Here is a 23,986-nt window from a genome sequence, read left to right on the forward strand (position 1 = left end):
GTGGGAATCATGTGCACTGACGCAAATATAGATGAACTTTTCAAAAATAACAAAACTGAAACCATAAACAAAGCAAATTATCAAACTTATTTAGTCATATTAATCACAGCACACCTACACATTCTGAATTTCTTTACTTTATGCGTAACGGTAATGGAAAGAAACGCTATTTATTTTCAATTTTATATCATTTTCTTATTTAATTTTCAATTCAATCTATGTTTGTATAGCCCAAAATCACAGTTGCCTCTCAAGGGTTAACAGGATCATTGATGAAACAGAAAATTAGAAGATCCAACAGTGAAACGAACACTGGTCAATCACAGAAATAAGAAGATTAACCCACATTCATAAGAAAACAAGCAAATGGACAACTGTTCCAAACAATCCAACAAGGAAAAATGGACACAAAAACAAAACAACATGCAGTTTTGGCCATGGTGGCTTTTACAGAAATAATGTGTCTGCTTTAGTCCAGATTTGAGCCCCATTTAGTTCTGATCTCGACTCAATTTGGTCATTTTCTAGGTTTAGTCCCAGGTTCAGTCCAATTTTAGTCCCAGTTTGAATGTGGTCTAGTCCCACCTACAGAGCCTAGTTCATAGCCTGGAGTGACTCAGCTGCCCTTGGTGATTTTGCTCTACTTTCGTTTCATATCTAACGTTACACTCACTCTCTCTCTCTCCCTGGTTCACATTGTGCGTCTGGATTTAAAAGCGTCTCCATATTACGCAGCGCTGTCGCCAAAAGCGCAGGTGCTGATGTCTGGGGCTCGTGTGTGAATATTCCCGCTAAAATCTCTTCAGACGTGCAGTGGACCGCGAGAATCTGGTGTTTGTCTGACTCTGGGATGCACCGTGCCACTGACTCGAGGGAAATCAAACAGTGAGGGAGGGCGAGGAGGGAGGTTTTTTGCGCTCCCAAACCCGATGCGCGTCACTTGTGCGGTGACTTTCCGTTGGATTACAAGCCCGAGTCAACTCTGACGGGACCTGCTTTGCTGTAAGTCAGGCTTCTACGTTTTTCTGTGAACTTAGTGAGAAGATTTAAGTTGAATCTATTCTGTTTTATAACGCGCGCAACAGGTGGCTCAACGACAGCTGGAATTTGTGGTGCCTGTTTAATACGAGAGCTTCAAAAGATTGTCTCGTGCTTCAGTGCGCTCCGGGTCTCCTCAGGACGAATGTTAACCTCAATTATGCGTTTTTGAAATGAAACCAGACACGGGATAGTCATCTAATGGGTTCGATTATAGCCTAATCATTTGTGCGTAATTGGAAATGGGCCATGTCAATCTTTCCGGTCTTTGGATCCGTGTCCTGGAACATAGGAGGAGTTTGTAGGGTTTTAGAGTCTATAGAATAATTCAGCTGCAGTTAATCATTCACCTAATTTTAATAGCGTGCAGCAGGTCACGTGATATTATAGACTGCATAACATATTCACTGACTCAGCACTGGATAAAGTTCTAGTGCTACAACAGATGTCGTTTGAAACTGTTTTTGATTGAAGGTTTTGACAAACTGTGAGCTCACATTGGAGATTTTTAGTAAAGATATATCGATATAAAAGTACAAATATCAGCCCGATATATCAGCCAACCAATATATCGGGCCACTTTTTGGTGTATCGGCGTTAAAACTCCAGCTGAGGACAATAATTTTTTTGGCAAACCGCTGCCTCCATATACATAAAGCTTTATTTGAATAATTTGGTTTAAAGAGCAAATGCAAAAATGTGAGTCTCTTATCAAGTCTGTTGGAAAATAAGGTTGTGAATGACTTTGTACTAAATTCAAATTAGATCTTTTGGGCAAAATGAACAAAAAACATTGGCATCGGGATCTATCATGGAAAAACCCATATTGGCCGATCTCTAATTTTTGGCAAGTCACTTTTTGAACAATTCTGAGATCAGTATTTATAGTTTTACCAGGTGAATTAAAGGGCATGTTGCTAAATATGGTAAAATATTTGAAATAGTAGAGTAGGTAATATTTGACAAGCAGAGAAATAACGATTAGCTTGTGGCAGGTTTTGACACTGGGGTTGGCAAAAACGCTGAAACTCAGACACTAGTTAATGTTAAAATTTGTACTGAAACTAATACTCATTTGAACAAGTATCAGTACTAAAAAGTCATATAAACAGGACACATAAATAAGTTGGAGCTTCCTGAGTTAGTTTTAGAATAATCTTGATCTTGACCGCATGGTAATATCAATAAACTGTGGTTATTTTGAGTTGAAAATGATGCTATAATTATTATGGTTTAATAGTCACTGCATTGTCAAAATCAATATTGTGTATAAAGACTTTTACATTGAGTTACAACATCACTAGGGAATACATTTCATATAATAATCCTGTTACATTTGTTTGTGGACATACCCGCCATCCCCGTATCTTATGACTCATTCCACAGCTTTCCACAGAAATCCTTCACAAATTTGTTCTGGATTCAAACACTTAGTCGCCGTTGAACTTTTTGCCTCTTCCTCCTCACTGACGTGTGGTGGACGGTGATGAGTAATGCCACATATTAATGCTTTTTGCGCAGACAACCGGAGACTGTGTCCGTGCATACTGGGCCCAGTGTCCTACAGGTCCAGAGTGACATTGCCGGATTCGTGTCGCTAAGATTAGAAACACCCACCTGCCGCCATGACAACACGCTTATTCCAGTTTGTTTCATTTAAAATCAGCACTAATTAGGTTGATTAGGTTCACTTTACTTTTTATAGTTTATAAATCAGGGGCGACAGTGGATTATTTCCCACTTGGACTAACTTCTGTCATTGTGTCCCTAGACAAGACACTTCTCCAAACCTGCCTATAATCTCCCACCTGCCCTTAAATACATGCTTTGTTCTTGACCTTTGCATTGCAACACTGTAATTTCCCCATTTATCTTATGTTAGTAAGCGTGTGTTTAGTGCGTGAGTGCTTGGTGGGAGTCGGAAAGATGGTGCAGATTGGCAGTCTCGCTTTCATCAGTCTACCCCAGGGCAGCTGTGGCTTAGTAGCGTACCACCAGTGAGTTTGAAGTGAATGGATAATGATTACAGTGTTTTTAAGTACAAGGCATTTTTATTATACATCTGATTCCGTTACAATATAGGTCTGTGATTCTCAAATGTTTCCAATTCTAATAAACATCCAAAATATGTGGTTTTATAATAATGGTCTCAACATGCACCCTATAAATACTTCCCTGGTCTGAACCCTTTTTTCTCCGAATGTAAACTTGGTTTGATCCTGTTCTTGTCCTGGTTTGGTTCTGGTTAAGTCCCGGTTTAGTCCTGGTTTAGTCCTGATATAGTTGTCATGGTTTGATGTAGGACCCAAAAGCATAACACAGAAACATAAAGATAAAGTAGCTCGGCTGGCAGGGCAGGCAGGCAGGGAGGGGTCCCGGGGAGCAGGGCAGGCAGGGGAGCAGGGCAGATAGGCTGGCAGGCAGGGGACCCAAGTCGGCAGGAGAGCAGGGCAAGCAGGGGAGCAGGGCAGGAAGGGGAACAGGACAGACAAGGGAACAGGACAGACAGGGGAACAGGACAGACAGGGGAGCAGGGCAGACAGGGGAGCAGGGCAGGCAGGGGAGCAGCGCAGGCAGGATTAATAATGTAGATCAAACAACCTGGTGAGCAGTGGATGTGGAGCTGCTCTTCTTATACTGAGGGAGAGTGTAGATGTAAGACAGGTGTGCAGCCAGTAGCCACGCCCAGACAGGAGGAGACAGATGACACAGAGGGTGAGGGGGAGACTACTGGAAAAACAGGACTAGACCAGAGCAGACGGTGATGATAGTCCTGTTATAGTCCTGCTTTAGTCCTGCTTTAGTCCTGCTTTAGTCCTGCTTTAGTCCTGCTTTAGTCCTGCTTTAGTCCTGCTTTAGTTATAGTTTCGTCCCAGTCTGTCAAACTTTTGAGGTGATGCGAGTGCAAGTGTAAAGCAAAAACTAAACCAGGGTCATCCCAGGACTAAAGTAGGGCTAAAAGGTCAGATTCAAGGACAGATCCGTGATTAAATAAGAAATACACCTGAACTATAAATAACAAAACAAGGACGCTCAATACCTGACTCAGCCATAACATAAAGCCCAGGACAAATGAAGGGTTTCGGGGTTAAATCAGGACTACGCAGAGGTCTAAACTTCAAGTCTTGTTACAGACCAAGATGAAAAGGTAACACTAATTAAATACAAGTAGAAAGAAAAGATGTAATGAAAAAAGTCTGCTTTACCCTTTAAAGAGCCCATATTACACTATTCTCTGATCTATGTTATTATGTTGTTTCCTCATCAAAAACAGACCTGGAGTTGTGTTTTGTTTCATTCACACACTGTTCCACCTTGTGATGTCATGTGGTAAAACAGGAAGTGCTCCACTGTGTTTCCACTGTGATTTCAGCCCTGGAACTGGCAATCGCTACTGAACTAAAGGTAAAAGGAGCTGTTAACTTGAAAACTCATCACATCGCAGAGCATTTTGAGCTTTGGAGATGTAGACAGACTAATAATAAAGAATTACTCAAACAAAACACAACTCCAGGTATGATTTTGAGGATGTAGCAGCATAAGCAACATGACTTTTAATGTGTATATGCTATGAATGTATGAAAAGCCCTTTATAAAAACAGTTTGAGTTGATATCTTGACGCAATTATAATGATACTCACAACAACAATACAATTTTCCCTTTCAATACCAAAAAAACATGCAATATTTCTTAGCTTGTCGATGGTAAATGGTCGTTTTTATATATAGCTTTTTGAGTTTTAAGGCACTAAAACGCACTGGAGGTGAGGTGGGTTAAGCATCTTTGCTAAGGAAACATTAACAGCATTCATCTGTGGGAGCTGGAATCACACTGGCAACATGTGGGTTAGTGGACCTGACCAGTCGCCTAATGATGTTCATGGTGAGAGCAGGATTTCAACCAGCAACCTTTGGATTAATGATCAAACACTCTACACACTGAGCTACTCTCACCCACTGCGCATATGTTTTACTTTTACATTTTGAGGTCACATGTCACCACAACGTCGCTAATAGTGCAATTTTGTGTCTATACAGCTGCATCCATCTTTCTTTATTTACGTAATTTCTTTAAAGTCGGTCAGTACGGCGGTGCCTTTTCCCTCCGGTCACAGTTGCCGCTGTGTTATTGATGGGACTTGCCACCTCCCCTGAGCAAGTGCTAAAGAAGCCAGATGGACAGTGAAAGAGGCAAAAGCGTGGACTCCCTGCCTATTATTACAGTTTATATGCTTCAGATACATATAAGTTCAATACTCACCTCAAATGACCTGTATGTGGCACTAAAAACAGAACGATTCCTGTTCACTCTCCAAGATCGCCACGCGGGGAGGATTTAGTGGGACTTTTTGGCAACTCCAGACGCTCTTTGGAGAAATTATTGCAGGGTTGTGGGAAAGATAGATAAGGTAATATAAATGTACCAATTGCAATATCTATTTTTATTGTTAAGATGAAAACTTTTAATCCCCCAGTGGTTTCTTCAATCGCAAGTAAAAAAAAAAGGGTTGTCAGAAAAGGACAGCTGGCATAAAATTCATATGGGGCTAACGTGAAAAGAAAAGACAAAATTTCAGTACACACAAGTCCAATTAATGCTCCACTATGTAACATGTTATAGCTTTTTCTGAAATCTTTGTCAGTATAATGTTAAATGTATCAGTTTAGCATTTCATAATGTGGTGTTTTTTATTGCCTCTCCACAGATCTGACCTCTAACTTGGGCTTGTAGCGCCACCTGCTTGCGTCCTTGGGATATTACAAGCAGATCATAAACCCTCTCAATAAAAAGCTTCACATTGCAGCTTTAAAGGTTCTATAATATCCAAAAAAAAAAAAAAAAAAAAAAATACGTTTGTGAGGTTTAAGCCATGTTATAATGTTTTTACCTCATGAAAAACCCAGAGTTGTGTTTTGTTTCATTCACACATGTTTGAGTAACACTTTATTATGAGTTTATCTTTGTCTTCAAAGCTCAAATCCAAATGACTCTAGTGAAGGTGTATGGAGTTTAAAAACACAATGGAGCACTTCCTGTATTACCACATGACATCACAAGAAGGAAGTGGGAGTGTTTTCCATTTGAGAGAAGAACTCAGCCTAAATATACAGGGTTTGTGTTTTGAATTTGTGTGAATGAAACAAAACTGGTATGATTTGATGAGATGAGAACATTAAATAGTGTAAATAGGCCCTTTAAATTCTACCTTTTTAAATCTTCTAATCTGCCTCTTTTACTGCAGTGATTTGCACATGGTAATATAAAGATGTTTTTGTTACTTACACGTTACTTACGAGGCTGTATTTTGTCTTGACCTTTCCTATTCACCCAGACGTCTGCAGATGTGTGTCACAATACTAAAACTCGATTACTTTCCTGGCCAGCCAAAACCACAGACTTTTAAAAAACTTTACAAAGACATTTTGGCCTGGAAACTATATTTCAGATGGGCATGATTGACAGGCAGATGAACCAATCAGAGAAATGCATGTCCCCAACCTGATGGATTATAAAATGACACAATAATGAAATACTGATAGTTGTTGATGATTAATATGCCGTCTGTTACCTCATTTGACTTGGCAAACATAAAATAACATTTACTTGGGAGGCGTTGAAGCATAAAACAGTTTCAGCTCATGTAGCACTTATAAATATGCAGATCATTCCTCTTCAACTTTCTCATGATTTCCAGAAACAATAGCACTTTCGTCTTTGTAAAGAGAAAATTATTCAGCCGTGAAGATAAGAATGCAGTGTTGCCATAGTGACACAATGTAAAAAAAATAATAATAATAATTTAAATCATGGGAAAATTTGTATATCTGAAGGATGGTGGCGTGATTGCTGCTGCCTGCACTGTATGCTGTTGTGTCCTTGAGCAAAACACTTTACCCCACTTATCTATGTGACTGTGTTGGTTGGACAGATGACATATATCTAAAAAAAAAATACTAGAAATGAACAGAGGATTGTTAATATACTAAAGTTTCGATCTTGGTTATAGGAAAAAAACCTTGAAACATCTTGATTTTCTTGATTTTGATGAAATTTCTGATGAACTCATTGGGAATTATATTTGGTTATATTTACAATGTTTACAATGTATATTTGGTTATAATTACTATTATTAGCATGAGTACATAGTTTTGATATTGTTTTACGACCGATTATTATCTGTTTTTGTTTTTTGATATCCCCTAAGGAAGACACATTATATTATTATTATGATGTAATGAAAGAATGATGGAAAAAATATTATTAGAGTGATAAGAAAAAACTTTATCAAGGTCACAGTGCCTTTTTCCATTTAATACACAATAAAGAGCAGATAACAAGAAAATGTGTGTATGCTAGGAGCAATACAACACACAAAGCACGCACAATATGTAAGGTCCTCCAGCAAAGGTAGTCCTGACCAAGACCAGGCCAAGATCTGGAGATGGGTCCCTGGGCGCTGTGTTGTGGGCTTCTGACAGATTCCCCCAGCGGCATTGAAGGATCTGTCAAATGCAGAAGACAAATTTCTCTGCAGAGATCTTAATAACTAGTACAATTTTAAAAACAACGGAGTCAGTGGCATAACACAAATGATCAAAGACAGTGGAAGTGTACTATATATACATTTTTATCACTGTTATGAGTAAGTAGTCTTGCAAGTGGTGGGAAGCCAATGTAACCTACTTCTGTGTCCAAATAAAAGGGAAGTGTGAATGCATTGGCTCCCTATTTCATATCGGGTGCAATTCCACATGTTTGTGTTTAATGTGTGCACTCCTCCTCTTTATTTCAGGGAGTTACTTCAGACCTATACTCCACCCAGAGCTCTGAGGTCAGCTGACCTGCCCCTGCTGTATCCAAAGTCAGGCTCAAACCAGAGGTGACAGAATTTTTCTGTGGCAGCGCCCAGACTATGGAGCCGCCTCCCTCTGTCTGTCAGATCCTTTAACACAGTTTAAAACTAGACTGGAAACACATCTCTGCTCCCTGGCATTTAACACTAGCTAGACAGAATATCTTGGTGTTATATTGTACTTTTCCTATGCATTGTGTATCTGTATATATTTATTATTTTAAATGTGAATCACTTTGGTTAGCTTGTTTTAAATATGCTATAGAAAAAAACTTTAATAAATTGAAGTGAATGTGGAAAACTAACTAAAATGTAATCTGTCCACTTTATGTTTTTCAGACCAAAGAAAACCATGGCTTTCCTGCTGGATAAAACTCCCTGGACATATTCGGACATTCCTCCTACTTAGACAACACTACTGACTTCATAATGTAATCAGTACCACTCCCCACTGGAGATGATGGAAGGTGGGTTGTCCATAGACCCTTTACACGCGAGGAGCCACCTTAACTTCAGCAATATCAAGATCAACACTTCTCAGCTCGACTTTTCACTGGAGACAAATAGCACCAACTTGAATGTTCACAACCACTTCCACAACGCACTGCTCGGGGTCATCCTGGGACTCCTATCTCTCCTCACCATTATAATGAATCTTCTGGTTTTATACGCTGTGAAAAGGGAGAAAAGCTTGCACACAGTTGGAAATCTTTACATCGTGAGTCTATCTGTGGCCGATTTGATAGTCGGCACCACCGTCATGCCGCTAAACTTGATGTACTTGCTGGAAGATGAATGGAAATTGGGTCGCGCGGTCTGCCAGTTTTGGTTAATCATGGACTACGTAGCGAGCACCGCGTCAATCTTTAGCCTGTTTATTTTGTGTCTGGATCGGTACCGCTCGGTGCGACAGCCACTGAAGTACCTAAAGTATCGGACGAGAGGCAAAGCGAGCGTGATGATATCTGGAGCGTGGTTGCTCTCGATGATGTGGATAGTTCCTATTTTAGGTTGGCGAAGTTTCACCCATGTCGATTTGAAACCCGAAGAAGAGAACAAGTGCGATACCGATTTCCGATTCGTGACGTGGTTTAAAGTCATCACCGCCATTTTTAATTTCTACGTTCCTTCGATATTGATGTTATGGTTTTACACACATATTTACAGAGCGGTAAGGCAACATTTAAGAGACAGAGAACGAATTATCCACCCAACAGATTCTTTCGGGGAGAATGAACCAAACGAGCCAACGCCAGAGCCTCCGAAATCACCAAAGAAGGAGAAAGAAGTCTTAAAAAAACTCTCAAAAACTCAACGCTTGCTCGACCAAAACACCATAGACCAGACTTATTCCCTGGAGGAGATGGATCGAGCTAAAGTGGCACCATCCAGGAAAAGCTTAGCGAGAGGCCAACATAAATGTTTGCTCGCAATGACAAAGCAAAGACTGCCCCAAAACGTCAATAAATGCTCTCTAGCTACTTGCAAAGAACAGCAAAAAGACACAGAGCTTCTGCAAAATAAGCCTACACTGGCAAAGGACATAATCTGTTCAGTGGAAACCAACGACAACAAAGTGCGAGCGTGTTTGAATCAATCTGAAGTCTCTGCACCTAAGTCGGTAAGCGGGAACAAGATATCAGACATGCAAGCGTGCAAGCCTGCAATTTGCAACAGCTGTGAAGTCAATCATTCTAGTACTCCCTGGAAGGACGAAGACATTGAACAGGACAAATTGGACCCAGAAAATGAGGCGACGTTAAAACAGACTTGGCAAAAGTTTATTGACAGTTCTAGACAGCGAATACAAAGTTTGAGGATTCACAAGGAGCACAAAGCAGCGAAACAGTTAGGGTTCATCATCGCGGCTTTCCTCTTATGTTGGATACCGTATTTTATCGCGTTTATGGTTATGGCGTTTTGCAAAGAGTGTGTGCATCATGATTTACACATGTTCACCATATGGTTAGGGTACATGAACTCAACGCTAAATCCCTTCATATATCCGCTGTGTAATGGGAATTTTAAAAGGGTTTTTAAAAATATATTGAATATTCACTAATGGGGGGAAATAAGGATAATGTTATCGTAACTTTGGGGGGAAAAGTGCATGGAATTTTTAAAATGCTTTTGAAATGACCATGAAAAAAGAGCAAGGGTTTAGCATGGGTAGCTGGGAGTCTTTAGGGTGATCACCTGTCTCTCTTTTGCTTATCCCGCATTGCACTTTGGCTCCTGTCCCACTGTTACACTTATTTTGAGAACGTCCCACTTTTTTATGCCACATTAATTGTAAAAAGAGATTTAACATACATTAGATACAAAGAAATCATGATTTTTTTTTTTATGTAATGGCTATCAAAGCTGTAACATGTAGGCCTGTCACGATAACACATTTTGAAGCACAATCAGAGAAAACCATGATAAACGATAATATTAAAACTACTTTATGCCGCTGACACAAAGCAGGATGATCCCAGCAAACCAATTTTAAAATATATAGTATCATTTAAAGGCCTGAGCTGGAATAAATAGCAGATTGAACTAATAATTAACCATAAAAGTTACTTATTCAACCCTGTACAGCTTAAATCACATTGCATTACTACAAAAATATCCCCATTATTGCAAAGAAAAAGTCCTCCTGATAAATATTGAGCCAAAAAATATATTGTTCCAGCTTTCATGTGTTGAATTATACGTGGATATAGTAATTTTCGTGACAGGCCTATTAATATACTGGCACTTATTGCTATTCCAAGCTCTGTCTGTGCGTTACAATTGATACAAACTAAAATCATATGGCGTTATTGCATTTGTCATCATCTATAAACCTACATTTCCCGAGTCTGACCCTTCATGTCGCACTTGTTGAACCTTTTCCCATTCAAAATTTAGTTGGAAAGTGTTATCGCTATGGCAACGGTCCTATCCGTCCATCATGCTGAAACCCATATTCAACAAGTGCTCCCTCTTTCGTACAATTTCAGGTGGTCACCTTAAAAGTACTTGTCTTGCATCGAACCAGAGTGCAGACTGATGGGGACGGGCTCGAAAAAAACACATTTCAGAAAACAACATAGACAACGGCGTAGGATGTGTTTGTGTCGATGTTTCCTTAAGTATATGTCAGAATATACGGCCCATTTACACAGGAGTAGTACAGTACAGATGTGGTTAGTTTGTATCAAAGGAGCCCACCCAAAAGCATTACACATCTGCTAAGTTTACTCTAAGCGTTCTTCTGAGCAGCTTGTTTGTTGATGGAGCTAAAGATAATACGACGCACATCCAACAAGCACAAGGAGCGAAAAAGGGACTGTTCATACATTTCGCTGCTGTTTTGTTCTTTAATCTTTATTTTCGCATAAACAGAAGTATTCAATGCGAGATTAAAATCCACTTTATTTTATATAGCACATTTAAAAACGGTTTCAAAGCACTGCACAAAACGCACAAAATGGAGACTATGGAGGAAATCATAGTCGTTTAAAGCGAGAACTGTTAAAATCAAATAAGCCAAAACAGTGAAAAACAATAAAACGCATTCAAATAAAATACACAGAGGACCACACAGCTATTAAATCTAAACGAAATGGTGCCACCGCTGTAGTTTACATTATACCATGGAGTTCTGCTTTCTGTTTATAGATGCCATTTTGAGGATTTTTCACCATTCAACTTGTAATCGCCATGACAACCGCGCTCATTTCTGATCACTCCGAAACCCATGGATGGTCTTTATTGCGCAAAGTTAAGCGTATGAATGTAACAAGGCAATTTGACAATGATATGAAATGTGAAATGTGTGTCAGGACTCATGTTATCGCTAAATGCACTTATAAACAGCTTTATTTTGTATAATTTATTTGAATGTAGAGAAGGTGACACTAAAGATGTGCTTGATCCTGCTATATAGTTATAATCTACGACACCCGTGGGTTATTATGTCGTAATTTGCACGTTTTTAAATCACAGTATGTATCTAAAACAACTTAAAAAAAGAAATAATGTGCCCAAAGACAGCAAACATCGCCTTATCCAACTCTGTAGTGTAAATCCCAGCATCTCAAACCAGTATCATCAATCGAAAGCAGCTTCTGGACGTGAGCCGAAACGTATTGATCGCATAAACGTGTCCAAACGTCTACTGCTGAAACTGCATTAGAAAACTCCTGGATGAACGCAGAATCGCATCATCTCATTTATAATTAATTTCCTTTCTACACCGATGAAGAGTAACCGCCGCTCTGAAGTGCTAAGTAACTCACTTTGTGCATAAATGAATGTCATGCTGATTGTCACCAGTCTGAGCAAACGCACTTGGACATCTTCCATTTGTGACTCGTACGTGTTTGGACAATGAACCCACGCACACACTCCCTCCACGCCAAACGAACACGCCGCTCTCAAACTCCTCCTCAAACTAAATGTGTAAACGTGTTCAAATGTAAGATATTTATTTTTATAATCTATTGCACTTTGCTTGTTTCAAATGCAAGTGATATTTATTGTTTTTCTACGTGAAATTGTAAAGACGACAGGCACGCAAAAAGTTGTGGTAATAACAACACATGGCACTGAATGATACTACGAAAGATGTACGGTTGTATACTGCACTATGATGTTATTAAAAGCATGTGATTCACTCAGTTATTCCTGTTCACTTATGGGGCTCAGGAACGATAAACCGGTCAAATTTAACCAAAACATCATGAACGAATTCTTATTTACAACGCCGCCCGGAGTCTAGGTTTAAGAATCACATCCAGATCTGCAAAACGTCTCGTAATATTAGCCGACTCAACCTGGAAACACTCCGTTCGACCTTGTGATGTTATGTGGTGTTGTAAATTTCTGACGAGCCAGCGACATGTCCCGGAGAAAGACACCAAAAGGAGTTTTTTCCGTGAACGCTGTGGGAACTATGAACAACAAATTAATACATGCACGGATATTTCTTTTAGAATCTGAAAAAGGGCTTCACCGGATGCTCCCTGTGACGTCCAAACTGCTACTTTCAACTTAAACCTGAGTAATACGGTGTCTTTTCCAGAACTTTGTAAAGACGAGAATGCCAAGCCAAGGCAACAAGTGATATAAGACAATGTTAATATAGTTACATCACTCAAAATACAGCTTACAAACAGATTTTTTACCACTGACACAGACTTAACATACAAACAGAACAAAAACAAAAGAGATATGCCCGTGTGTAGCAACAGATAGTGTCACGAAGGTCAAAAGAGATAGTTAACATTACATACCTAAATCAATACACGTAAGGATTTAGGGCAAAGAATGTCATAACAGTGGTAATACAGGAAGTGCTCCACTGCGTTTTTAACTCCATACACCTTCACTAGAACTATTTAGATCATTTCAGCCACGGAATTGCCAGTCTATGCTAAACAAAAGTTAAAAGGAGCTGTCAACTTGAAAACTTCCGCTTCATGACATCACAAGGTGGAACGGAGCGTTTTGAGCTATGGAGATGCAGACAGACTAATAATAAAGTGTTACTCAAACGTGTGTGAATGAGTTAACTTTGTGTAATATAAGACCTTTAATTGTTAGATCAGTTGAGGCTGGGGTGTAGAGTAAAGGTCAAATTACAATACATTTACATCATTACAATAGTTGCCACTTATTACTGTTTAAAAAGGTCTTGCAATATTAGCCTTTTTTTTCATCTCTTGCATTTTGTGTCTTGCATTTCCATGGAGACAAGGACAAATATGAGTCAGGTTTGTGGAAATCCAGTGCAGTAAAACATTTCACAGTGACGGCTTAAAGAAAAAAAAAATGAAGAGCAGTTTGGAATGATGCATAATCTGTACAGACATTTTGAAACGGTCCCCAGTACATTGCCTCACAAAGTTGTTTGCAGTTAAACTTATGAAAAGAGACTGGCACATTCGGTCAATTCTTGTATTTTATAGCAGCTGAATTGCAGTAGATACCGTTGCTTTACAATTGAAATACTACTACTACTACGACTGCCACACACACACACACCAAAAAATCTCATTATTATCTTCTATCTGGATTAGTTCAATGGCATACAAACCCCAAAACCTGACGATTTCGCCGTTTCCATATTAAAATCTGCTAATAATCAGATTCTGCGTGAAAATGAAACTGCAGCCATGTTAAGAATATCAGCCAGTCGCTTTCGCTTCATGTCGTTGTGTAACTGAACAAAAATGGAGCATCAAACTTGGAAAATGTCTATTATCCAAATGTTCTGAAAGCCTGGTTCATGACTGTTCATAAGAGCTCATGTCATCTCTTCCTCTTGAGAGTCCACTTGCTCTATGACATACATATAAACACGTCACTCAGAGAAGAACACGACACAGGCTGACCAACAGGACGAGAGGGTGAGGAAAAGGTGTCTTGAGTGTTTTTGAGCCTAGAGCTGCATTAAAGGCCCCATATTAGGCTCTTTTCTGATCTGGTATTATGTTGTTTCCCCATCAAAAACATCCTAAACTAACAATAAAGTGATAGTCAGACATGTGTGAATGAAACAAAACACAACTCCACGTCTGTTTTTGAGGAGGTAACAGCATTATAACATGATTTAATGCTCACAAGAGTCAATTCTGTGCAATATAGCGCCTTTAAACAGAGAACTACTAAATCAAACAAAATTACATATCGTCAAAAGGATGAAATCAGGATTAGATTTTTACTGCTACATCCCCCAGCCCATATATTGACTATCTTTCCTGAAGCTGTCCAACTGATCTGAATCATATCCACTCCCTGCCATGAACAAAAAGGACCTCAACATCTGCTTGTTTGTTGGTGCCACTATTAACAGAACATTATTTCTCTCACTACAGAGAAATAAACCTGTTTTTTAAAGTGAAGTGTTGCAATTTACACAGCGACTTTTGAGTTTGTGCCGAATATATTAACACCCACACGCTGTCTACTCTAAAGAGATATCATTCCACACCACAGCTGCAATAGTTGATAATGAAAGTGAAACCTAATTATATTGATGGGGGATAAATACCATACAGATAGCGTTATTTTGCTTTTTAGTTGTTTCTTCATCAAATATTATACCATATTGCACAAAATTTAGTCTTGTCAGCATTAAACTGTGTTATAATGTTATTAACTCATCAAAACCAGATCTGGAGTTGTGTTTTGTTTCATTCACACATGTTTAACACACAAATCCTGCATATTTAGGCTGAGTTCTTCTCTCAAACTGAAAACACTCTCATTCCACCTTGTGATGTCACGTGATGCAGGAAGTGTTCCACTGCATTTTTAAACTCCATACACCTTCACTAATCTCTACCAATCTCTACTTGAAACTTAAAAACTGCTGTTTCATGACATGACAAGGTGGAACAGAGCATTTTGAGCTTTGGAGATGTAGACAGACGAATAATGATAAGTTACTGAAACAGGTGTGAGTGAACAATGAGTTAGCTTTGTGTAATAAAGGACCTTTATAGTATAGTAAAGGTAAAATACTTTATACTAGAGGAGTTTCAGTGCGTTTACATTTCATTCCAATACTTGTCATATATCAAATTGAACCAAAAATCACTGGTGTTGTTCAGCATTACTTAACTAATGTCTATGATCACTACTTGCTTCCAAACTTAGAAAAAAGAAATAAATAAAAAGAAATAAAAGTGGTTTATAGCTCTACCTTCAGTCCTGTGTGTTGTCTGAAATATTATTTTTTTTCCAGTGGGCTCAGACAGTGATGCAAGGGGTGAGTCACTGTTTTGCCCTGTCAAAGCCTTCACAGTGGGGCTGAACTCAGGGCACTGTCGGAAAGGAATATTGATTACACTTTATTGCAGTTGATTGCAGGCTTAATATGTTTCACTGGCTTCTAGATCTGGAGACAGAAGTCTTAAATGAATTAGGAATTTGACATCGAAACAACATGTCAGGATAAAAACAGTTTTTAGTGTCTTACCCTTTTGTCTATATTTACTTTTCCATTTTTTCTGTATGTCACAAAAACAGTCTCCTCACAGGACTTTGCAGGAAAAGTTAAATGCAGTTGAAAGAGTGATTGAGTGAGAGTCCCCAGGTCTACCAAGAGACGATTACTATGACAATATAAATATAAAATAAAAATAGTTACGATATATCAAACAATAGCCTGAATGTGGATTTGCTGTGGAATATTATAGCCAAAGGAACAACATTACGTGGAAACAAGCAGGAAGAGCCCCCCTTCAGGCGAAAATAAGTCTGTGAACAGACAAACCCACTCACAGTAAGGGCACATGTTCATTCATGTTTTTTTAGTGTAATAACAACATTAAAAACCTGCTTTTATTTTACTTAACTTTTAGATAAAAAGCTTAACACCAGTAATGTTGACTAAAATTCACATATAAGAATATTACTATAGAATTCCAAATGTTAATGAATGAATCAAATTGTTGTAACAATAACTAAATTCATTGAATTTGCATTGTTGTATCCGTTTTCTTACAGATGACTTTTTGATATGATCCCTAACCCTCCCCACGTGGAGCAGCCAATCCCTGCTCTTCTCTCCAGCGCCCAGGACCAAACCCGGAAGCAGGACACTTTCCTCTTTGTTTTGGACTAAATAGAAAAGCAGTGACTTGATATTTTTTTTGCCAAATCTCTGTTTAGGCTTTACATTTAGATCGGAGAGAGTCATATCGCATCATAATTTGTACTAATTTGTCCTAATACTTTGAAATGATCGGAGCAGCAGCAACGACATGAAAAGAAACGGCACATATAGATTTTTATCCGTATTCTCTTGCTTTGTGGTTTGCGCGTTTATTTTCATTTTCTGGTTCTTTATTTTTTACTCCATGGTTCTTGCTCCGTAGTTCACATTTTATAGTTTAATTAAAAGCTACTACTGCTACTACTTACCCATAATGCACTGCTTTATTGACAAGTCCCGTGATCACATGACCACCGTGACCAGGAAGTAACGATTTGGGTAAGCGAAAAAGCGAGGAGAAATGCTTATTTTTAAAAATATTATTCTAATAGTTTGCTTGACATGTTTCTTTCGAGTTGCTGCTGTTATGGCGAATTTAAAACGTGTACTTTTATTGGTATCAAAAGCGAGAAGTACCAGGGGTTGGACTGTGAAAGCTGCTGTCTATGGAACTATCTGTATACAGTACTATTAAAGTGCCCTGTGTATTCTACTAGGACTGTGATTATTATATAGCTCTGCAAGATAACACCAATGATTCACAATATAATATGGCAATCTTTAATATTTAATTCTAAAGACAGATTTTGTTCTTGAGAATAACACTTTCTGATTCTGTAAACTTTATAAATATAAGCAACTAGAAGAATCATTAGACAAAACACCCACACAACAGCCATGACAATCTAGTATTACCCTTGAACTATGACACTGCATATTCAGCATATTATTCAAACATTGATGCATATAAAATAATAAAAATTGTCTTTGGTCAACCACTACTGTATATACCATTACAAAAAAGCGTGTTTCTTTCGGTGATAGGCTATTAGACGTGATGGAAATGTTATAGCCATATACACTTTTCATTTCATTTTCTTGGTGATCTTTTAACCCAAAACCTAGGAGACTGACAATTTGAAACAATTTGATCTCAGATTCGAATTAAAAAATAGGAAAAACTTTTTGATAAATATGCTTTATTTTGTAGGTTTTGTAAGTTCCTGATAATAGCACCATGGCGTCTGAAGCTGGAGAAGCCACAGGAGCTAAGTCTGATTTGAAGCTGCAGTTTGCTCCATTCAGCAGTGCTCTGGAGGCCGGCTTCTGGCACCAACTCACCCAGAAGAAACTCAATGACTACAAGCTGGATGAGAGCCCCAAGAGCATCAAAGGCTTCTACTACAATGGTGGGTCAAGAATAGCACCATAATCTGCAACAGGGCTGTACAATGTATGAAAAATGGCTTTTCGATTTGGTAATTTTTCTGTCCAAAGGCTTAATATTTAAAGTTTTCAAAATGAATTTTAAGCTAATATTATCAATAGAGCTGTCTCATTTACAATTTCCAACCATCAACATTAAAATTATACAGAAATCTAGCCATAGCCAGTACAGATTTGCTGTAATATTCATAATCTACCTAATTTTTCTCTATAGGTGACGCAGTTGGCTTACCCACCCGACTAACTCTGGAGTTTAGTGCTTTTGAAGTGTAAGTATTTAAGTAATATGAGTAATATCAAGTATAATTGCACAGAATAATTTGTTGACTTTGTTGTTTGTTTTTACTTTTAGTGATGGCCCAACCCCCATCCGCTGCTGTCCGGCCTTAGGAACCCTCTATAACATGAACACACTAGACGCCTTTAAAGCCACCGATAAGAAGGCAATGCTGGAGAAAGAAGCCAGTGAGGTAGTAGCAGCAGTAGTAGTAGTGTGGGTGACAGTGCGATTCCTTGTCTGTGTACACTGGTGTATGAATATGTGTGTGAATGAGTGAGTGGTTCTTGATGTAAAGCGTTTTGGGTGTCTTGAAGGTGGAAACGGGCTATATCAGAATCAGAATCAGAATCACTTTTATTGATCCCCGAAGGGAAATTCTCTTAGTTACAAGATGCCACAACCACGGGATAGAATTTAAGAATAAGAATAAAAAGTCATTTAAATAATAAAATTTGTGCAATAAGAATAAAGTGTCATGCAATAAGAATAAAGTGTCAGTGTTAAACAAAATAAATAAATAGATCATCTCACAAAATCACACACTATTTACATCTATGTACAAAGTGGAATATTGGAGTATTGAAGTGTTTGGTTAGAGAACGGAGTTTAACAGTTTGATGGCGACAGGCAGGAAAGATTTCCTGTGTCTCTCAGTGGAGCAGCGTGGCAGTAACAGTCTGTGGCTGAACGAGCTCTTCAGATTGGCCAGCACCTCGTGGAGGGGGTGGAGGGGAGAGTCCAGAATAGTCCTGACTTTGGTCAACATCCTCCTGTCCGACACAACAGTCAGAGAGTCCAGCTCCTCCCCCACAACATGACCAGCCTTCCTGATGATCTTATTGAGTCTATTAGTGTCCCTCACGCGCAGACTGCTGCCCCAGCAGACCACAGCGTACATGATGGCACTGGCCACCATAGACTCATAGAACATCCTGAGCATCGTCCTGCAGATGTCAAAGGACCTCAGCCTCCTCAGGAAATAGAGGCGGCTCTGGCCCTTCTTATAGACTGCGTCCACGTTTCTGCTCCAGTCCAGTTTATTGTCCAAGTACACTCCCAAGTACTTGTACTCCTCCACCATGTCCACACTGACCCCATGGATGGAGATGGGAGTCACAGCCGCTTTGGTCCTCCTCAGGTCCACCACCAGTTCTTTTGTCTTGGTCACGTTGAGTTGAAGGTGGTTCTTCTCACTCCACGTGACAAAGTTGTCCACAACAGTCCTATACTCCCTCTCGTCACCACCGCTGATGCATCCCACCACTGCAGAGTCATCAGAAAACTTCTGAAGGTGGCAAGTCTCACTGCAGTAGCTGAAGTCCGTGGTGTAGAGAGTGAAGAGGAAGGGAGAGAGGACTGTCCCTTGTGGAGCCCCGGTGTTGCTGACCACTCTGTCTGACACACAGCCCTGTAAGCGTACATACTGTGGTCTTCCAGTGAGATAGTCCACAATCCAGGACACCAGGGAGTCCTCCACCTGCATCACCGCCAGCTTCTCAGCCAGCAGAGCCGGCCTGATGGTGTCAAAGGCACTGGAGAAGTCAAAAAACATGACCCTCACAGTGGCAGCCGGTGTGTCCAGGTGGGGGTAGACTCTGTGGAGTAGGGTCAACATGGCGTCATCTACTCCGAGATGGGGCTGGTAGGCGAACTGGAGGGGGTCCTGCAGATGTTGGACCCTGGGCCTCAGCTGCTCCAAGACGAGTCGTTCCAGAGTCTTCATGATGTGGGAGGTCAGTGCCACAGGCCTATAGTCCTTGGGGTCGCTGGGGTGCGGTGTCTTCGGGACAGGGACGAGGCACGATGTCTTCCACAGCAGGGGGACTCTCTGAAGACTCAGGCTCAGGTTGAAGATCAGGTGCAGGACACCACTTAGCTGAGGGGCACAGTTCTTTAAGACCCTGGGACTCACTCCATCAGGCCCTGGAGCTTTGCCAGCCCTGAGTCTCAGCAGCTGTCTCTTCACCTGCTCTTCAGTGACAGTCAGTGTGGAGGTGTCAGGAGGGGGAGGGGTGGAGCTGTCGGAGGTGTGAGCAGAGTCTTCCCCTGGAGATGGACGGGGGAGGGGGGTGGGGGAGGCTACTGGCTGGAGATGGTAGTTGCCTGCCAGTTCAAAGCGATTAAAGAAGATGTTGAACTCATTGGCTAAGTTCACATCCCCCTCAACGCCTCTCCCTCTGGTCGGCTTGTGTCCTGTGATGGCTCTCATGCCGCTCCAGACTTCCCTGATGTTCTTCTGTCGGAGTCTCCCCTCCAGCTTCCTCCCATGTCTCTGTTTGGCCTTCCTCAGCCTCACCTTCAGTTCCTTCTGAGCAGACCGGGCCTCCTCCTTGTTGCCAGCTCTGTAGGCCCTCCTCTTCCTGATTAGTATGGTTTTAATGTCCTTGGTTATCCACGGCTTGTTGTTTGGATAACATTTCACAGTTCTTGCTGGGACTATTGAGTCCTCACAGAAGTTGATGTAGCTGGTGATATATAAATATGTCACCATTTACCATTTAGTAGTAGCATTAGTAGTTGGCATAATAATAGTGTAATCTGGCAGTACTAAAATATTGTGTTATTGTTTTGTAGATATGGGACGCCATAAAGTCAGGAACTGCAGTAACTGACCCCTCCATTTTGTGTAGATTCATTCTCCTCACCTTTGCAGTAAGTACACAAACCCCATTATTCAAATTCCAATGAATCATATTATTGTCTAATGTGATGTATTCGTTGATGTATTTTTCAGGATTTAAAGAAGTACCATTTCTATTATTGGTTTTGCTTCCCAGCGCTCTGTTTTCAAGAGGGAATTAAGATTATCAAAGAGCCTGCACTCATCGAGAAAGTATTTTCATCCAAACAAGTAAGTGTCTTTAAAAGTACCGGTATGTAATTTATGGGGTCAGTGTTTTCTGTTTAATTTTTGGTAACACTTTATATAGTAACTAAACCTTAATAAGCCTTAATAACACATGAAAAAACTAATTCAAAATAAATAAATAATTTGTAATTATTTATTAATTTTTTTAGTTATTTTGGTTGCAGGTATATGTGGACATTATTCCATTATCTTATCTTAGTGACTGAGTGAAACAAATGCTTTTTACGCCTGTTCTTGATACCTCGCCGCATGAAACTATAGCCTTCTGTTGTAAGGAAAAACACCAAATCTCTTCGTTGTTTTTTTTCTGAACACAGGGGCTACTGTAGGCCATAACCCACAGCAAAAACAAGAACAAAATAACAAAAGTCTCCACTCAGCAAAGCCGTTCTCCTAACTGACCAGTAACTGACGATTAGAGCTTGTTGTCATAGTAACCAAGTGTCACATACAAAAACAAGAAAAACAAAAGGTGTCAACTCTGAACTAAAAACAAAATATCACATCATTACAAACTGTGAAACCTTTCATTCACCTTTTATATATATATATATATATATATATATATATATATATATATATATATATATATATATATATATATATATATATATATATATATATATATATATATATATATATATATATATATATATATATATATATATATACATACAGTATTGTTTATTATTAATTACACAAGTTTACTAAGAATGATTCAGGCTTAGAAACTATCTTAGCCTTAATCCCTTAAATGGCTACTAACCCTGAATCATTATTAATAAACAATTTGTTCATCATTAAGTTAAGTTTTGTTTCAGACTTTATTGATACTGTAAATAGTGTAGATTTTAAATTGTTATCCATATTATTAACTGTGATTTCAATATAAATTAGTGCCATGAACTGTACTCAAATTTGCTGTGAAAAGTAACAGAAAAACTAAATCTAAAGCAGTCTCTCCGTTTACCAAAACTAATCAATGTTTAATGCTGCCTAAATATTCATTAAACTGGAGTTGTGACTTTGAGAGAGGGACGTTTGAGAACTCAATTGGCCTGGCCTGAAGTACTCGCTAGTCTAAATCATCAATCAGACGAGGGCAAATGAATAAACCAGGACCAGTCCAATCTGTGGAAAAGTGACCTCACTGAAGAAGTGTGTATTTCACTTCACTAAAGGGCCCATATTACTGTATTATACTGTTGACCTTTAAGTGTCAACAGTTTGGTTATTTTCAACAATTTCATAAAAAATGCACTATGTAACTTACTAGAATGTTTCACTGTATGGCTTTAAACATATCCATTTCACATGTATTCCATTACACATGTTTTTATTTCCCAGAAATACCTTGGAAAAACATGCATCCTTTTGGGTCACTGATCTGACCTGTATCTTGGCCTGGTGCCGTCTCCTGTTTGTCTCTATGGAGTTAGATGAGTTTAATGCCACTGTGGAACATTCCCCACCAGAAAAGTTGATTTAAGTGTATGCAAAACTGCTAAAATGCATAAGAAAATACACACTTATAAACATAGTCTGTTATAGTATAATACCAATTTTATCTATTTTGGAACCTTATGCAACATTTTCAGCAAACACGTTTATGTTCTTCATAAAAGCTAAGCAAATAATTAAAGGTATTGATTCAAAGTCATGGCATAAAGATTTTTTAAGACCTTTCTGGACATAATATAAAAAATACATCCATAAGTTAGAGCCAAACTGGTTTGTGTGACACATCCATTCCCTGTGTTCTTGTATTGTTTCAAAGTGTATGCCTTTTGCGTGTTTCTCTCACAGATTGTAGCCCTGCAGGAGGCCTATGATGACCTGTGTGTGAAAAGGGGCAACTCAGCCGTCCCTTATTTTCTATTGAAGTACAGTGAAGACTCAGTGCAGATGGCCGATCTCAAAGACTGGGACTCTTTCTTCTCTGATACGAAGAAGGTAATATACAATCCAACTTTATTTATAATGCACTTTAAAACAACACAGTACACAAAATAATGTTAAAAATCACATTAATGACATCAGTGATTACCAAGATTATTTGATAAAAAATAACAATAAGAATCAGAATGCCTTTATTGTCATAGCACAAACTGAACAACAAAATCTGAAAAGCTGCTCCACAGTGATTCTCTCCACACACACACACACACACCCCCACACACCCCCCCACACACACACACACACACCCACACCCCCCCCCACACACACACACACACACACACGCACGCACGGGACATAATAAATTAGGAGGACAGATAATAATCCAGTGAGGCTCATCTGGTCTTCCGTTAATTTATTTTAATATATTCTTTTTCAGATCAAGGTTTAATTTGTTTTCATACCTGACAGTTTTGCCTGCTCACATGATGTTGCTGTGATATGTCCCAGGTGTATGACAGTAAAAAGGCCTGACAGGTATGAAAAGGAAAAAGTGAAGGCATGAACACAAGCAACAAAACACAAAGAACAGGAGAAACTCAGTTCGACCATTTCTGACCATTGTAAAAGAGAGAACTACAGTTTGGACTGTGACTGAAAACAACAAACATCATTACTGAATTAAGGATCCAATCGAAATACACAAGCATGCACACAGTACTTTAAACCAGGATGAAGGGGCCTTTTTACTCTCACACACCTGGGATACTGTCTTGAAGAAGTCAGACTGCAGATGATGCTGTTGTCCTGCCTCCACCAGGAGGAAGGTAGCGCCAAAAACTATGTAAATCAGCTGAGCAGACACATCACAGCAACATCACATGACCACTCTGAGGAAGAGCGCTAGTGAGCAGTCCAAACTGTCAGGTATGAAAACAAACTAAACCTTGGACTGAAAAAAGAATCTATTAAAAAAGGACATAATAAATTAGGAAGACAAATAAATAAATAGAATAAAATATACTGCAAGTACCCCAAATGCATGCAAACAAAAACTAATTGAAAGTCTACAATAGTGAAATGCAGTTTTTCAGTTAAAAGCCAAGAAAAAAAGATGCATTTTGAAT

General features: G+C 39.2%; 2 protein-coding genes across 3 annotated transcripts in view; both read left to right on the forward strand.

Moving 5' to 3' along the window:
- Nucleotides 1-749: 749 nt before the first annotated feature.
- Nucleotides 750-12,741, forward strand: hrh1 (histamine receptor H1). Of its 2 annotated transcripts, XM_055221998.1 has the most exons (3): nt 750-1,002; nt 7,833-7,919; nt 8,232-12,741. In XM_055221998.1, the coding sequence occupies exon 3, from the start codon at nt 8,350-8,352 to the stop codon at nt 9,952-9,954; it is 1,605 nt and encodes a 534-aa protein (XP_055077973.1). In that variant the 5' UTR covers nt 750-1,002; nt 7,833-7,919; nt 8,232-8,349; the 3' UTR covers nt 9,955-12,741. The 2 variants fall into 2 exon arrangements, with proteins under 2 accessions (XP_055077973.1, XP_033822162.1); XM_033966271.2 differs by lacking the exon at nt 7,833-7,919.
- Nucleotides 12,742-16,451: 3,710 nt separating this feature from the next.
- Nucleotides 16,452-23,986, forward strand: part of atg7 (ATG7 autophagy related 7 homolog (S. cerevisiae)) — an 88,225-nt gene continuing 80,690 nt past the window's right edge. The window contains exons 1-7 of the mRNA XM_033966270.2: nt 16,452-16,866; nt 17,579-17,777; nt 18,029-18,083; nt 18,167-18,284; nt 20,669-20,746; nt 20,829-20,945; nt 22,770-22,916. Coding sequence (XP_033822161.1) covers nt 17,606-17,777; nt 18,029-18,083; nt 18,167-18,284; nt 20,669-20,746; nt 20,829-20,945; nt 22,770-22,916 — 687 coding nt within the window. The 5' untranslated portion in view covers nt 16,452-16,866; nt 17,579-17,605. The remainder of the gene's footprint in view (nt 16,867-17,578; nt 17,778-18,028; nt 18,084-18,166; nt 18,285-20,668; nt 20,747-20,828; nt 20,946-22,769; nt 22,917-23,986) is intronic.

This window comes from Periophthalmus magnuspinnatus, chromosome 5 (genome assembly GCF_009829125.3).
Source record: "Periophthalmus magnuspinnatus isolate fPerMag1 chromosome 5, fPerMag1.2.pri, whole genome shotgun sequence".
Lineage (NCBI taxonomy): Eukaryota > Metazoa > Chordata > Actinopteri > Gobiiformes > Gobiidae > Periophthalmus > Periophthalmus magnuspinnatus.

Coding starts and splice junctions, on each gene's coding strand:
- hrh1 (XM_055221998.1), top strand. CDS start 8,350: ATGATGGAAGGTGGGTTGTCCATAGACCCTTTACACGCGAGGAGCCAC.